This window comes from Parasteatoda tepidariorum, chromosome 7 (genome assembly GCF_043381705.1).
Source record: "Parasteatoda tepidariorum isolate YZ-2023 chromosome 7, CAS_Ptep_4.0, whole genome shotgun sequence".
NCBI classification, from domain to species: domain Eukaryota; kingdom Metazoa; phylum Arthropoda; class Arachnida; order Araneae; family Theridiidae; genus Parasteatoda; species Parasteatoda tepidariorum.
Window position 1 is genome coordinate 66719659 of NC_092210.1, and position 18273 is coordinate 66737931.

Sequence of the window (18273 nt, forward strand, 5' to 3'; positions counted from 1 at the left end):
ACTTTCATGTCATGGTTAGATTTGCTTTGTGATTTCATCTATAGGGGCTCCTTTGTAACTCAAATGATTTTTTTCGATTGTCATTTTTTAGTAGCATTTCCAATCAATGCTTCTTTTCATTTCATTTTCTTTTATTTAGTTTGTTTTAATACTTATTTACTTCAATTCACTGCAATGCATTTCCCATAGATTTTACCTTTGACAAGTTTTTTAAATATATAATAAAGAGCTGTAAATAAAGTAATATTGTGTGACGTTGAAACAGACAGTGTAGTTTTTACCACTTGAAATCATATGCCATGCCATGGTAGTTCAGGGGACAGATTGTCGTCCAGGTGACCCGGGTTCGAATCTCAGCGGTAGCTAGTTAATACGAATTCTGCTCCCTGATCGCATCGATCACAGTGCTGACGTAACATATTCTCAGTGGTAGACGGATTATGGGCTAGAATCCCCTAGCCGTTGGGCTAACAGTGGGAAGTTTACGCAGTTTTCCTCTCCATGCAACACAGATACTGATTAGTTCCCTCGAAAAGTCCTCAACGAAGGCAAGTTAGTCACAATGAGTGATATTTTGTGTTCTGGGTTGGGTTCAAAATCACAAGGCTACGGAGTTGATTGTTAAGTAAACTCAGAATTGGGTTAGCTGTTCAACTTCGGGTATAAAAAAATAGTATGGCATGTCAAAGGATTTAAATCATGGCAAAAAATGCATCTAAGGATTACATTAAGCCTAAGAATGTATAGGACAATGGGTCTACGAGTTGATCTGACTAAGAATGCGTATTTGAGTAGTCTCCTTTCCACAGATTGATTATCTGGGAATTATCCGTTGAAATTGGGTGATCAAACAATATGCCATAAGGAAAGTTTTAACTGTAGAGCGTTCCACCGCTAACATTAACCAAAAATACAACTGTACTTTAGTGTCTCTTGTTATCTTGCACAAGGCTTTTCTGCAGAATATACACCGAAGAGCCATAACAATATGACCTCCCTGCTAATAACATGTTGGACCACCTTTAGCCCTCAAAACTGTAAGTACCCGCCATGGCATTGATTCCACAAGGTGCTGATAGGTAGTCTGAGGTATCTGGTACCAAGCGCTCACCAACTGGTCCTGCAATTCCCTCACATTGCGACGGGATAGCGTGGCAACACGAATTTGGTTTTCCAAGTAGGACCACAAATGCTCTATTGGATTAAGATCAGGTGAATTTGGGGGCCAAGACATGACTTGAAAGTCATTGGAATGTTCGTCGAACCAATCATGACGATTCGACTCTTATGACATGGTGCATTATCCTGTTGGTAAACACCATCCTCCGCAGGAAAACTTTTGCAATGAATGGGTGAACCTGATCTGCAACTATTATTCAAGTAGCTTACAGACGTCAAGGATTGTTCTATGAGGATTATGGGTCCTAATGTGCCCCATGAAAGCATTCCTTCCTGGGCGAGAAACCATGAAAAGCTGGGCGAGTCCATTGTTTTAGATGGAGATTGGTCATAATGTAATGGCTCTTCGGTGTATGTATTAAAGGAAATCAATGCAATTTTGCTTGGACGTTTTCCAAGTATTTTGTTTTATTTACTACCCTCCATTACTTTGATTTATTTACAACCTTCTATTACTTTATTTACAACCATCAGGTCAAGGGGCAAGTTTTAGAACTCTAATGTATTGATTATTTTAGATTATTCAGTTGAAGCGGAACATACAGGATTCAGAAGAATTGCAGGATATGGTGTTACTGTCACTAGAGGAGCAGCAAGCTCAATGATGTTTTGCTTCAGTGTCATTCTGCTCACTATGTGCCGAAACACTATCACTTTCTTAAGGGAGACTTTTTTCCATAAATACGTGCCTTTCGATGCTGCTATCTCCTTTCACAAATACATTGCATTTTGGGGACTCATATTTACTCGTAAGTTAAAATCCTTTACTAGTATCAGAAAGTGAAATTCAAACTTTTGTGCACAATAACTTCACGATGATATGTAGCGTGATATATATTTAACTCATTAATGTGCAAACACAAAAAGTGGTATACACTTGAAAAACATCTAATGAATATATTTATTTAAATCAGTGGTCGGTAAACCTTGGTTTGCTAGCTCTTCTGCAAAACAGCACATGTTTGCTTGCACATAAAAGCAAGAAACATGAAACTCAAAAACTTATAAAATGCAACGCAAAGTCGCGATGGCTCAGGAAATAGAGCGTTCGCCTTCCAATGAGGTGAACCAGAGTTCGATCCCGGCGATGGCTGGTCGATACGAATTCTGCATTCGGCTTGCACCAACCACAGTGCTGACGTGAAATATCTTCAGTGGTAGACGGATCATGGGTTAGAGTCCCCTTGCCGTCAGGCTAACCATGGGAGGTTCTCGTGGTCTTCCTATCCATGTAACGCAAATGGGGGTTAGTTCCATCAAAAAGTCATCCACAAAGGCTAATTTCTCCCAATACTTGATCCAGGAGTTCCCTTGTCTTCTGGATTGGGTTCAAAATTACAAGGCTACCAAGTTGAACATTAGTAGTCGTAAACCCAAATGTTGGGGCGGCTGCTCAACGACAGCTTTTGAAACAAGAAAATAAAATACAACACAAAAACTGTCAAACTTTACACAAGTTTGAGAACAACTGAAAATACACCTAATTTTCACTGTATCTATAAATGAACCAGTACGGATTTCAGTACAATTGAACCAACGAGTATCAATAACACTGATATCCGCGTTCGATTGTGTCCCTTCCTCGACTTAGACATGAACATACGGAATACTTAATATGGATACTTAACCTCCGATCTGAGCTCAAGTGAGTTACATAATTATAAGAAGCATAAGACTAATTAATAATTCAAATTTTAGTTAAAATGAAACAAGATAAAAGTTAAATATAGTTAGTTATTTCATTTGCAAACAGATTATCTCGTTTTGATCTAGTGTTAGAAATTTTGATTCACTTTCTATGTCTTTTGAAATATCTCTAAAAGAATATAATTCTATTATTGAATTTTGCTACTTCAAAACAGCAGTTTTAAATTAGAAAGAAGTTTGTCTGAATAGATTTCAGAAATTCAGAAACAACGAAGAGACGTTAGCTTTTGTTAAAAAAAAAAAAAAAAAAAAAAAATTAAAAAAAACACCTCTTAGTACTATTGGGAAAGAATTAAATTTTTCTCCCTTTCATATTGACATTGGTAACTTTAAAATCCAATGCTGGATAAAAAAAATAAAAAATAGAATTAAGGAGCAGGAAGTTTGAACGTTTTAGCGCTGGTATAGAAATATTGGAGAAAAACAAATGTCACCTTTAGTTGGTCTATAGAGAGAACTCCCCTCGCCACAAACTCTGGGGTCGTCTGTTGCTATGGAAACAAGAAACAACTCATTTTAAAGAGGGGAGCTTCTCTTTCCCCTGACTGGGGCCAAAACCTGTTTTAACCCTTTGACTACGAATTTTAAAAAATGTTTTTTTTGTCCTGTTTATAATTCAAAGGGACAAAATAGGTCACAAATAAGGCAAATTTAGTATTTGGGATTTTTCTGTCCAGCGGTTATCAATTTAGAGGCTGGGACATATATGTCCCAGCCGTACTTAATGGTGGGATACATATGCCCATTAGTAATTTTTAAACATTTGTTGGGACAAATGAGTCCCGTTAGTAGCCAAAGGGTTAAATATATTGATCTAACATCCCTTGTGAAATAGTTAATCCTCGTAACCATAGTCAGCGCCACTCAGACGAATGGCGAGGGGAGTTCTTTCCATAAACAGACTGTAAGTTCAATCTACAAGTGGTCTGTTTTGGCAAAAGATGTATTGATTTTTAACAAGTGGTATTATATTCCTGACTTATATAATCATCCAAAATTATAAAATGTTTTAATAATTTTAAATATGCATTTTTTTTAAAAATTGATGTACATAGAAAGTGTACGTTTTCACCACTCTTAATATATTTCTTCCACTCTTAATAGAGTTCTTATAAAAATCTAAGAAATTAATTATTAGAAATTAGTATATAATCAAGAAGAAAAAAAAACGAAGACTTTGTAAAATAATTAATTTAGTGAAGAAGTAAGCTAGTTTGAAAATGTCGAAACCTGTTAAATTTACGGAAAAATATGCACTTTCTAAGAATTTAAGTTAGTATATTTTAAAACTAGCTACTTCAAAATTTCCAGCATGGATTCTAACTGGTTTCGAAATTTCCATCATGTTTAAAAACTGGTATCAAAATTTCCAGTATGCTACATACTGGTTTTAAAATTTCCAGTGTGAGGTCATACTAGTTTTAAACTTTCCAGTATGGGGCTATACTGGTTTTAAAATTTCCCGTATGGTGCTATACTGGTTTTAAAATTTCCAGTATGGTGCCATACCAGGTTTTAAAATTTCCAGTATAGTTTCATACCAGATTTTAAATTTCTGGTATAGTTATACTGGTTCTGGTATCATTGTTACTGGTTTTTGATACTGGCTTTCCGAATTTTTTCCAATAGGGCAGCTGAAAAGAAACTAGCGTTTGCTGTACTCTCCTCATTCAGGTCTACATAATCATGCAAAAAATTATGTTCACGTATGAACCTTATCAAGAGTAAATTTGGAAGCCGTCTTATTGATGAAAACTTGGAATTATTCTTAAAATTAAAAACATCAACATGCAAGCCTAAGTCACACAAACTTTCTAAGGAGAACATCACTTTAGCTTCAAAAAAAAAACACTTTGCTTTTACTTGAGATCCGAATAGAAATTTTTTTTTGTTAATATACTGAGGAAGATAGATCGGAAGATAGGAATAGGATAGATAGGAAGATAGATATACTATTAAATAAATCCTAATAATGACCACTTAGCTACCACTTTTCTCTTTTTATATTTAAAAAAAAAAAAACAGAACTATCTTTTTAAAAGAACGCTACGAACAAATAGTTTTTATTATTATTATTTATTTATCTATTTATTTTGTGCAGAAACATTTACTCTCTTATGACATGGTGCATTATCCTNATCAAGAAGTTTAATCTTATCAAAAATCATATTCCTGCTGTAATTTAAAACCCCGATATTACGTTTCCGAACAGCGTTATCCGTTTGTGTAACAATGATAACATGTCAAACCACTTGAGAAGTTTAGAAATTAAGTAATCTTTCAAGGATACGATATTATGTATGCAATATAGTATTGGTTTTAAAAATGTCGATATAAATATGAATATTATTAATTTAGACACACAATGCATCCAACTAAACAAATACATGAATCTAAAAAGGAAAAAATTTTATACTTTTGTATTTAATAGCATAAAAACCTTGCAAATCACTGAAAGTTTGAAATAGATCTTAAACAATTTAACTTAAGAATCTTAAGTTTGCTGTAATATTATTTAATTTTTAATTAAAGTTTTAAATGGTGATTCTTTTTTTTTTCTTTACAGTGTTTCATATCATTGGACATGGTATTAATTTTTATCACGTTGCTACTCAAACTGTGAGTGATCTACAATGTCTGTTTCCAAACTTTCATTTAAAGTAAGAATTATTTCCTTTGCAACAGTTTAAGAAAGGATAAACCTAATTAAATTATTAACTTAATTATTCAGGAAAGAAGTTCAATTATAAATGTAAAATAAACAATCCTCCTCACTTTAGAGGTAAAAAGATGTATTATTTTCAAACATATTATTCGGTTAAGACATAATATATACACCGAAGAGCCATTACAATATGACCACCCTGCTAATAACATGTAGGACCACCTTCAGCCCTCAAAACTGCTAGCACCCGCCGTGGCATTGATTCCACAAGGTGCTGATAGGTAGTCTGAGGTATCTGGTACCAAGTGCTCACCAACTGGTCCTACAATTCCCTCACATTGTGAGGGGGTAGTGTGGCAGTACGAATTTGGTTTTCCAAGTAGGACCCCAAATGCTCTATTGGATTAAGGTCAGGTGAATTTGGGGGCCAAGACATGACTTGAAAGTCACTGGAATATTCCTCGACGATTCGACCCTTATGACATGGTGCATTATCCTGTTGGTAAACACCATCCCCTGCAGGAAAAACTGTTGCCATGAATGGTTAACCTGGTCTGCAACTATGTTCAAGTATCTTACAGACGTCAGGAATTGTTCTATGAGGATTATGGGTCCTAATGTGGCCCGTGAAAAAATTGTTCCTGGGCGAGAAACCATGAAAACCTGAGCGAGCCCATTGTTATAGATGGAGGGTGGTCATAATGTAATGGCTCTTCGGTGTGTGTATATATATATGGAAAAAGTATGCAGGTTTCAGCGCCACACTGAAAACAACTACAAAAAAATTCATTTGATAAATTATTTCAATATTTGCTCAAAATAGCATCCGGCTTCATTTCAAAGATTACAACGACGTAAAAATGATTCGTGATTGCTCTCAAAGATATCAGGCATACTTTTAGCACCTGCAGAAGCGACGACAATAGGCACTACAAGATCTACGTATCACCCTTTCAACGTTGTCCGTGATCACTTATTCTATGATAAATTTACATCTCTTTGATATTTTTTATCCCCCCTCTGAAATTGTCAGTTGGATTTTGAAGCACTCTGTACAGTGCCTTGTCCGGTATTTAAGTCAGATAATTTTTGAATGACTATTTTTTTTTTTTTTGGATTTTTAGATTTATATTGAAGTTTTCTTAGAAAAGTAAAAGCATTCCCGCAACAAATCATCATTAACCAGAAGCGTCATGGAAGTAAAGATTCTCCATTTTTCATTTCTAATAGTATGATAGTAGTAATCTAACGCACCGACCACCTTTACTTTTCACACATTCAATTCCATCCTTCGATCTGAAGCTAGGTGAGCATCAAGCCGCGACTAGGGATAGAACCCCAGTCCTTTACAATGACAGCTTAGTGCCTCAATCATCATGCTATCGAGGCTTATTTATTAATAAGAAACTGAAATTTAAATTTTATAGCTTATAAAATAACAATAGTTTATAATCCGTAAAAATAACAGTGACTAATACTCTATAAAATAAGAAGTTTATGTCTTGTAAAATAACGGATGTATGGTCGAGTATGTTTTCAATTTAATTAATTATACATTAAAATATTTCGCAAATACGAAAAAGAACTTTTAGTTAATTATTTTTACAACTGATATCAATTTTCTCCTTTTATATTGTTTTAGTCCAATAGACCCACCTAAGTTGCCATATTGGCTGTTTCAAACCGTTACAGGTAAGTTAGCATTTTTATTTATTTATTTAACAACTTTAATGTTATTTTTTTTATTTCTTTTTAGAGGAATAAATATTTATTGTAAATTAACTTCACATTATAAATTCTTTATAAAAGTTGCAATGAATTCAGTGCATATAAAAAAAATTGCTTCTTAAACTTAGGCAATGCGTGATTTATAAATCCAAATGTCTTAAAAAAAGATCGGTGAATTGAAAAATCAAAGAAAAACAGGAGGATATACATATATGTCTGTAGCTATTTTCTGCTAAGGAAACTAAGTATGTATTTTTCACAAAATATCAATAAGCTACAAATTTCATCAACAGATGGCACTGCTAATTGGAAAAAAACCATCAAATAATGTTTTTCATAGCGTGTCAGACAACTCCAACTGAAATCTTTAGCAAGATCTCTTAATTTTGCTATCATGCTGCACCATGTTGTTTCTGAAAATGTTGGTAATTGGAAAATATTTTTTAATTTTTTAGTTAGTGGCACCATCTGTTGACAAACTGTGTGATTAATTTTAAAATTTGGTGAAAAATTTTAGTCGAACGCAACAAACTGTACATTTCTAACTTCTTCCGTATTTCCTCAAGTAAAATTTCGAATTGTTGGTCACCCGGTACATTCACTAATAAATGTATTTGATTTACAAATACAAGGTGTACATAAAATACTGCCCCTGCTACTAAATTTTAAAATTTTTGAACAGACTGTATTACAAAGTAAGTTATCAAAGATTTTTTTTATTTCAAAAAAATAAATATTCTGTTTAAAAAATAAAATAAAAATATGTTTGTACTGAATGTAAGAAAAACGAATTTACGAGGTGTTATGACCCTTGGATAGAATGCAGTTCGTAATTAAGGAATAAAATAAGATGTTGCGATAACTCTATTCTTAAACATTTTTTAATAACTTTGTACAAAATTGTACGTCTTCTTGAATGAAATGCTTTGCCCTTCAAGTTCTTTTATAATCTCTTGTATTTAGCTCTTTCACTAATTTTTACTCTCCTAAAAATGCTCCCGAAAATACTTTTTTACTGGCCTTTTCAATTACATAAAATGTGTATGTTTTTTTTTAACTACAGTAAAAATAAATAAAAATAATAAATAAATAAATAAAATGGGTGGAGGTTCGCGAGTTAAAACAGTTTGTGCCTTTTGATCCAGGAATATTAGAAGATAGGCAACTGTTGCTATATGTCCAGAATCTATGTATTACGAAAAATCACTGATTCACTCAAGATTTGGGTCTTGTTTAATTGAAAAAGGCGAAACGTTCGAGGGTTTTTAACATCCTTATAAATATATCAATGGAAAATTGACGCATAAATGCTTTATCGTGCAGCATTTGATTAAATTTTATCTTTGATAGGATTAATCATGTATATTTTAATGAACTAAAAAAATAGTTTAATTACTTATCTGGTTATTCTTGAATGCATGAAATAATTTGATCAAATCATTGTTTTTCATTTCAGGAATTACTGGTGTATTTTTGGTACTGGTTCTAAGTTTGATGTATGTGTTTGCGATACAGTTTGCTCGGCGGCATGTTTTTAACGCATTTTGGAAAACCCACAACTTATATCCGATATTATACATTTTGATGTTTCTTCATGGAATGGGACATTTGATTCAAGGACCGATATTCTATCACTACTTCTTATTCCCATGTGTATTGTTTACAATCGATAGATTAATCAGCATTAGTAGAAAGACTGTTGAAATTCCTGTAGTAAAAGCTGAACTACTACCATCAGGTAGAATCACACATATTTCCATTTTTAAGCATAAATATATATGTAAAGCATTTATTTAAAATCGTATGCATCTTAATCAGTCACAATAAACTTCTTCAAAAACATTTAGATGAGCCGTTCCACGTGAAGTACTCAGTTTGTTAAGCATGTCAAACTAAGTTTACGTTCAGCTTTAAAAACATGATTTTTATGTATAGAGATGTCCAAGCCAGAGGCTGAACTATATCACTTGAGTAAGAATAAATCAATCAAACGTAGTATGTTTTATTCCGATTGGATGATTCGGATTCCCATCCCCAAAAAACGTATTTCTATAGGTTGCTATCTGTAATTAATTGATCATGGATTGCCAATAGAAAGTTTAAGTAAAGTGACGTCAGCCAAGACATCTCTATTGCATGGTTTCAGTAGCTTGTGCTGAATCGCATATAAACTGAACGTTTAGCCATAGTTGGTAGTATTGCAGAAGAACAGTGGCTTTTTACAGGTTTTCGGCAAAAAGATGAAGAGATGAAATGGGAAATGATCAAATCTGAAAATATCTATTTCGTTTGACCATTTTTCTATAGATGTATAACTATTCCGTTTTCTGCAAATTTTTGAAGGGGAAAAAATTGATTTTAAGCACAAAATGAAATCTTATTTACGACGTTCTTAGATGCTTGTTGTTGTTGTTGTNCATCAGGTAGAATCACACATATTTCCATTTTTAGGCATAAATATATATATAAAACAATTATTTAAAATCGTATCCATCTTAATCAGTCACAATAAACTTCTTCAAAAACATTTAGATGAGCCGTTCCACATGAAGAACACAATTTGTTAAGCATGTCAAACTAAGTTTAAGTTCAGCTTTAAAAACATGATTTTTATGTATAGAGTGTTTTATGTCCAAGCCAGAGGCTGAACTATATCACTTGAGTAAGAATAAATCAATCAAACGTAGTATGTTTTATTCCGATTGGATGATTCGGATTCCCATCCCCAAAAAAAGGTATTTCTATAGGTTGCTATCTGTAACAAATTCATCATGGATTGCCAATGGAAAGGTAAGTGAAGTGACGTCAGCTTAGACATCTCTATTGCATGATTTCAATAGCTTTTGTGCCTGAATCGCATATAAACTGTGAACGTTTGCCCATAGTTGGTAGTATTGCAGAGGAATACTGGCTTTTTACAGGGTTTTTTCCGGTTTAATAAAGAGTAAACACTGAAAATTCTGTGATTCAACTACATCAGTTAACTAAATGTTGAAATATAAGCAAAGCATCTAAATTTTTCATCCTTCAATGTTGCATTGACAGACGACACGTCCCATCCCGGCAATAAAATGAAGAGTTGAAATGGGAAGTGCTCAAAATATGAAAATCCCTATTTCATTTGACAATTTTTCTATAGATTTATAACTATTCCGTTTTCTGCAAAATTTTGCAGGGGAAAAAGTTGATTTTAACCACGAAATGAAATCTTACTTACGACGTTCTTAGAAGCAATTTGAAAACATATAAAACGTTTGAAAGATATCGTAATAATGGAAAGTATATATCATAGGTAGGAATGAAAATATGTTCAATTTATGCACAAATGTTTGCATTAAAACAAAATATTAAAAACTAAGAAAGAACTAAGAACTATCCTGAAATTAGTTGATTCTACAAACTATGTAATATGCTTCTTTTAATAGTGGCCAAATCTGAAAACTAATTCATTCCATCAGAGGATGTATAGAGCTTTAAAAATAAACAGCTTTTTCATTACGATTTTTAAATAGGTTACTAATATTTATAAATATTTTCCCAAAAATTTGAAACAATGTGCTTTTAGTGTTGGCTATCTTTACAGACTTCTTTAATATTTACTTAAAATTATTATCGACAAAAATACTTCAGGATATAACAAAAACAAGAAAAAGTTTTTAATAAGTTGTTTTGAGCGACTATACTTTTCTATGGTTAAATAATTACTCTGACTCTTAAAGTGCACCACCTTGTGTTACAGTATGGTTATACTTACATAAATATTTAGTATTTAACAAAAGCATTAAGAAAAAGGAAACTTGAATTAAATCTTTCTCATTAAATTTTTCTTTACTTAGTCTTATGAATAAAATTGCAATTTTTTATGAGCACGTATGAATTACAGTTAGGCCTCCTTATTGGCTGTTGATATTATTCTCTCTATCTTCTAAAACAGTAAAAGACTAAACTAAAATTTTAAAATTATATCAATTTTTTCTAGATTTTAAAAATATGATACAATTTCTTTTTATAATATAATTTATTTTCTGTTTGATTTTTTTTTGAAGCAAATGATACATTAATAAAACAATTACCTAAAACTATTTACAAAATTCTGCTTTTAAGTTTATTGAAAGCTCTGCATATATTTTTTTTCCTTCAGAAAATCAAGTTTTTGAAAGCTTTGGGCTTTCTAATTAAGTTTTATTATATTGAGTATTAAAATGTATAGTAATAAAATGTATATGTTTATAAAAAATATGCAAAATATTCATATTTTGCAGGAGTTACACACCTAGAATTCAAGAAACCACATAATTTTGAATACAAGAGTGGCCAATGGGTTCGAATAGCTTGCCTACCTTTAAACAAAAATGAATACCATCCCTTTACTTTATCATCGGCTCCCCATGAAGAAAATTTGAGCTTGCACATCAGGGCTGTTGGACCTTGGACTACAAACTTGCGTAAAATGTACGATCCCAATAATTTACAACGTCACGCTTACCCAAAGGTAATATTTTCTGTAACAATGCCACCATTCATAAATAGTTACCTTAATTAAACTATATTTATGTTGCAAAATTTTTAAAAAAAACGTTCTACATTAATTTCATTAATTATAAAACTTTAACAAAAAAAAAACTTTATACATTAATTTTATTAATTATTTAATGTTAGAGATGTTAATCAACTGTAGCTCAAATTCTGTAATTGCTCAATCTGTAATCTGCTCAAATCATTACGTAAAAGCACTGCAATAAACTTATTACAAGGTTTCAGAGATTTTAAAATGTCACATACTTTCATATCTATTTACTTTTTAATATTACAAATAAATATTCCGTGCCTTAGTATTAGCCTACATGGAGAGTCTTCGGCAGGCGGGGATCGAACCCATGACCTCTTGGACATGGGCCCAGTGCCCTACCAACCAGGCTATCACGGTCTGACTCCGTGGTTTATAACCGTCGTTGAACAGCANACTGCCAATGTTCAACTCCGCATCCTTGTAATTTTGAACCCAATCCAGAAGACAAGGGAACTCCTGGATCAAGTATTGAGAAGAATTTGCCTTCGTGGAGGACTTTTTCATGGAACTAACCCGCATTTGCGTTACATGGAGAGGAAGACTACAAGAACCTCCCACGGTTAGTCTGACGGCGAAGAGACTCTAACCCAAGACTCCGTGGTTTATATTTTTCACTCTTAGCAGAGAATGCAAATGCGTTGTAAATTAACAGGGTTAATTACTAATAAGTAATTGTGCCAACGAATTGCGCTATTGAGGTAATGGAATATGTGTTTGATACACAAACCATCAGGAATATGCATTTTATGCTAGGTCGAGAAGATGGCACCGCGGCTGATGTATCAACAGCGATATTGATGAGACGTTGTCTGCACCATAGTACCTTCGCTACAATCGATCGTAGACTACGAGAGATGGGGACCTTCCATTCACCATGGCTGGTGCAGAGAGACCGTGCAATGTACGCAGTCCTCTAATGGAAGAAACCATGATGCAGCAGTTTGCCAATTACCCGCCAATTCCTGTCAGTTTTATATTTATTGACGAAGCCATGTTAACTCTTTAACTGATTTAGCGATTGCCCCGGTTTATCAGTGCGCAGTTCGGGCATCCATATTTTTTACCTTGTCTTTTCTGGTATTTCATTAGTTTTAATTCTAAGTAAATTATGTAACATCAATATATTTCAACAGATGGTGTCGTAACTTGTCTATGGTCCTGAAATGTTTTTAATTCGATTTTCTCTTTATGAAAGGTCACATACAGAACATGTGCGTAATTGCGATGATGGGTTACTTTTTTTTTTTTTTATGAAATTTCAGTTTAGCTGCGTGCAACGGTCAAGAATTCCAAGCGTAGTAGTTTTTTTTTCTTCCTTTTTTTAAAATTCTTTTTTTTCTTTGGATATACCAGAAAAATACATTTAGAGGGGTTTTGAATTCCAATTAGTGAGTTAAAATTAAAAAGCAAAATCAATAGCAATTAATAGCTAAAATCAATAAAAGTATAAATCTTTCTCGTTTTCTTATTCTATCAACTATTGTGTTTAATTATACTCAACAAAAAAAAATTGTCAATTTCTTCTTCTTAGGCACTACAGTCAGTTTATCCCATCTAGATCTATACAATGCTATATTTCTCCATCTGTTGAATCCCAAATCCTTTAACAACTTCTGTACTCTATCTAACCATCTTGTTCTATGTCTTCCTCTTTTTCTCTATAGTATTTGAAAGGTTATTTTTTTAACGGAATTTTCAACGCTAAATCAAAAAAAGTACCTAGCCACCTTATTTGAGAAACCTTGATAATTTTTACTATGTTAATACTTAGTATTTTGATTGAAATATATGGTTGTAACGAATTCTCCAAGTATCGTTTTCTCTTACTGCCCCCAAGAATTTTTCTTAATATTTTTCTCTCGAAAGTTATCAGTTCCTCTTTGTCTGCTTTGTTAATTGCCCAGCATTTGCTGCCATGTATTTTGTCAACATATCTGGTAAAAAAAAAAAAAAAATATTAACCAATTATAGAATTAACAGAAGAAGAAATTTTCAACACACATCATGCCAGAGTTCTATGGAAATCTCTTTGCAGATTTAGTGTCTGGGCAAGAATTCTCAGTGATTGTCTCTTAGGGGCCGTACTTGCTGCCAGAACATAGCAACGAATCTTGCTTTTCTGCAAACTAGTTTCCTTCCTGAAGTGAATTAGCACCCACCGCTGAGCAGAAAGCATGCGATTCATGCATGATTGTGCGTGACTCTTTCCAATGGGATCAACTAACTTTAAAGTATTAGTTTGTACGAGGCCTGTAGACACACCGGGGGAGGATGTCACATTGAGGACTATTTTTGCTTTGGCAGATCAAAAACACACCTGACATTTTCGTGCACATTAAGGACTCTATGATCTTAGACATGTAGTGTTACTGGAAAGGCATACTTAATCTCTTAGTTGCTTAAAGAATAATGGTAAAAATTGATGAACATTTAGAAGCAAATAGTTTTATGTTTCTAGGGGTTTCTGACAGTTATGGATTAAGTGTTGGCAGACTAGTAACACTGAGCCGGAAAGAGATAACAACGTCGGTGAAGACTGTGCAACGATATCAACAGGGACTACTTCGAATAACCCTTGTAATAATTGATTAATGAAATTTTTTTTATTAAAAAGTTTGTAGTTGTTTTCCAGCTGAAGAAATAGAGTAGAAATAATTCAAATATTCTTTCCTACCTGGTTCTATCTTTTTACCAGACTTCGATACTGCGTCGCTTGTCTTCAAAAACGATCATCTTTCATCGAAGCTATGGTAATCAACACTGAAACAAAATAAAAACATTAATATTCATTCAGTCTGCGCGCCATCTGTTGGCATTAAAGTTAATCTGTTACACCAGCATGACATCCGAAATCTGATATGTTTTCCGGGATCTTCACTTTCTCAGCATCTTTTGCAACCCCATGTTCTACAGCAAATTTTCATCTTCTTGATGTTTTTCATCACCTCTATGAATTTACAGATAATTTTTTGGGATCACCTTGTGCATTCTTGACTTATATCAATCTATGTTCGGCACAAAATTCTACCTCTAATTGTATGTGATTTAGTATAGACTAGTGAAATGACATTAAAATATTGTCATCAAAGTTTAAGTAAAAAACTGGATTTTGTAAAGTTGTTTAATAAAATTAATTCTTCATCTCTTTAGATCTATCTCGATGGGCCTTATGGAGAAGGGCACCAGGATTGGTTTCGATATGACGTGTCCGTTCTCGTAGGTGGAGGTATTGGCATCACTCCTTTTGCATCCATATTGAAAGATATTGTATTTAAAGCCTCGTTGAAACACAAGATCTCTTGTAAAAAGGTATTTTGAATGATATACAGTAAACTATATTTCATTTTTTTTCTTCATGGAATCATTTTTAATAACGTTTCTTTTACTCTTGACTAAAAGTATATTATAAACTAATACGAGAGTTCCTTTACAGTTATATTTTATCTGGGTCACTAGAAGTCAAAAACAATTCGAATGGATGATTGATATCATTCAAGAAGTAGAAAACAGTGATAGAAACAATCTTGTTGACGTCCACATTTTCATCACACAATTTTATGAAAAATTTGACTTGCGTACAACAATGCTGGTAAATTTTTTTCATATTACTTTTGAAATCAAGTAATTGTCTAAATACTTAGATTTAAAATTTTTGTATTTTATTTCAGTATATTTGCGAACGTCATTTCCAGAAAGTATGTGGTAGAAGTTTATTTACAGGTCTACAATCAAAAACTCATTTCGGCCGTCCAGACTTTCAAGTTTTTTTTAATTCATTGAGAGCGGAGCATGCTGAAGTAAGCTTTTAACAGATATGAAATGCTTGTAACAATATAGCGATAAGTCACATTTTTGTAAGAGTGGTAACGTCTAACTTCAAATTGCTCCTTAATATATTCTTGTGCTAGAAACTTTATAAATTTCCGAAATTTTCCCTGATTAACAGTACAGCAAAAACATCATACTGCCTTTTTACAGACAGCTTTTTTTTTAGGAAAAAAAAATCTGAAACTCTCTTTAAACATTTGAAGATGTGGCCTATCATTGTATTGCTCCAAACAGTATATTAAAAAATAAATAAAAAGTAGAAGGCACAACTGAAAATGCGTGTTTACAAAATGAACACAGCTAGAAATGCGTGTCATAAGAAAATGAACATAACATTTAATTCCGTTTTTCACGTTTCTCCAACGAATTATTATTTTTAAAAGAACAAACAAATGAATCCAAATAAATTCGTAATTTTTTTCGTCCATTTTGCATAAATGACTCTGTACCTTTTATTAAAATACATTTCTTTTTTTAAAAAAAACAAAGTCAACAGTCGCTTTCGCAAGGTAGAGTGCGGCTTTCAGAACTCCTCCAGGCACCCGTCTCACGTCGTGGCGGGTACTATGGTTACGAGGAAAGGTCACTTCGAATAGGGGTGTGAGGTGAATTCTTAATCTTGGCGTAGGTCATCGTGAGTAAACCAATCGACACCTTCTTTCCTCCATTTCACACCCATTAGTAATGTACTCTCGCTTGTTACCATAGCAGCAGACAGCCCCAGATTTTCAGTCCGGAGGAGTTCTCCTCAAAGCCGTACTATACATTCATAACAATGATAGTAAATTTACGTTGTAGGAATTTTCAGATTTAGAATCGCTTTATCGCTCAGAGTTCCTCATATGAAAACATTACCTGAAACGTTACATCGGTAATATACCTTGCACCATAATAACTATGCTTAGTGTTTAAATATGTAAGGAAAAGCAAGCACGTAATTCCATATTCTGTTGTTAAATTAGGATAAAAAAATTTGAAAAGGCGCTTTATATCCCAATTCATTTTCGTAAACACGCATATCGAGCCGTGCTGGCGAGCTTTTGAAATTTGGATTAATTATTCCACATTAGGAAAGTACATAATTAGTAAAATATGCATAATATCAGGTGAAAACTTTGCTTTGATCCGGCTAAAACTAAAAGTTCAACCACTTTAAAAAAAGGTCCAATAATATTTTTTTTAAAGTGTTTCGCTCTTATAAACAATCATAATTTGAATTTGTAAAAGCAGTTACCTCAAAATTGTTTTAAACATCAGTGATCTGATAATTTTTTAAAATTAGTTTTCTTACAGAAGTTTCTTTCCAAAATGATAGCTGCCAACATGGATAAGAAAAAATTCAGCAGATTTTACAAAATAATATAAATTTCATGGTAGTTGCTGCATGATGCTCTAAATATTTTACACATAGGGAAATTCAGGGATTTTCATAGTCATTAAAATAGAAAAACTGCACTAATTTCCAGTTATGATGGACATAAAACATACTTGAAATGTTATGTATTATGTTTATTCATAATTTTGAATATTAATAGGCATTTAATTCATCAAAGACAATTAAAAAAAAATTTTAATTCATTTAAAAAGAGAGTTCTGAATAAAAACAAACTGAACATTTTAGAACCAAAAAAAGTTCTGTATTGATTTCTATAAATGAGGTTCGCTTCATTATACATTAGTAATACTTATTTAAATATTCAAGCAATAATCTACAAAAATTCTATTTCAATAGGGATTTTTTAAAGAAAATTACTGAATTTTAGGGAATTTTTTAAAATGTACAAAAATCAGGAGAATTATTATTAAGCCAGTAGAAACTAACAAAATCCAGTAGTCTACTGGTAAATCCAGTAGAGTTGTACTGCATTACAATTAAGCAAAAATTACACAAAGCCATATATATTTTTTATAGAGAACAATGAAAAGTAAAACGGTATAACTGAAATATTTTTTTAATTAGCTAATTTATTCTAAAAATACTGATATAATGATACTCCTAATTTTGTTTCAGACATCACCTTAATTTTTACGCATTAATTACTGTATTTCAGGTTAACAAAATAGCTGTTTTTAGCTGTGGGCCACCTCTGATGACAAGAAGTGTTCAAGCTTCTTGTGAAGAATTAAACAAGCGTGAAGGAGCCATCTTTGTACATCATTATGAGAATTTTTAGCACATATTTTTTTTACTTCAAAATCTTTCACCAAGAGTTAAGCCTCCAAAATTAGATGAATTATATCCAGCTGCATTATAAATTGAAGCATTTTTATGAAATCAAATTCTTGTCATTTTATAGTGATTTATTTATATGCATATTTTCCTTTAGCCAATAAAGGAGAATAAAAACTAATTTTTACAATTTTACATCAACCGATTATTAAATAAAATGATGAATAAATTTTTGAAAATCAAATTAATATTAGCTATTAATAAAGTTAAAACTATCATTAGCTGAAGATTATATATATATATATATCGAAAAATGGAGTAACGTATAGTGACATTTAAATCAATATATGATATTATATATATGTATGTATATATAGCATAATAAATACTAAATACAAAAAAAAAAAAAAAAAAAAAAAAAAAAAA

At 32.3% G+C, this 18273-nt stretch overlaps 1 protein-coding gene across 1 annotated transcript in view; it reads left to right on the top strand.

The window, feature by feature from the left end:
- LOC107445505 (dual oxidase 2) overlaps positions 1 to 18078 on the top strand; it is a 78332-nt gene extending 60254 nt beyond the window's left edge. The window contains exons 22-30 of the mRNA XM_071183538.1: positions 1698 to 1928; positions 5453 to 5546; positions 7194 to 7243; positions 8736 to 9017; positions 11542 to 11771; positions 15000 to 15158; positions 15283 to 15438; positions 15518 to 15646; positions 17729 to 18078. Of these exons, the coding sequence (XP_071039639.1) occupies positions 1698 to 1928; positions 5453 to 5546; positions 7194 to 7243; positions 8736 to 9017; positions 11542 to 11771; positions 15000 to 15158; positions 15283 to 15438; positions 15518 to 15646; positions 17729 to 17851 (1454 nt within the window). The 3' untranslated portion in view covers positions 17852 to 18078. The remainder of the gene's footprint in view (positions 1 to 1697; positions 1929 to 5452; positions 5547 to 7193; positions 7244 to 8735; positions 9018 to 11541; positions 11772 to 14999; positions 15159 to 15282; positions 15439 to 15517; positions 15647 to 17728) is intronic.
- Positions 18079 to 18273: the final 195 nt, after the last annotated feature.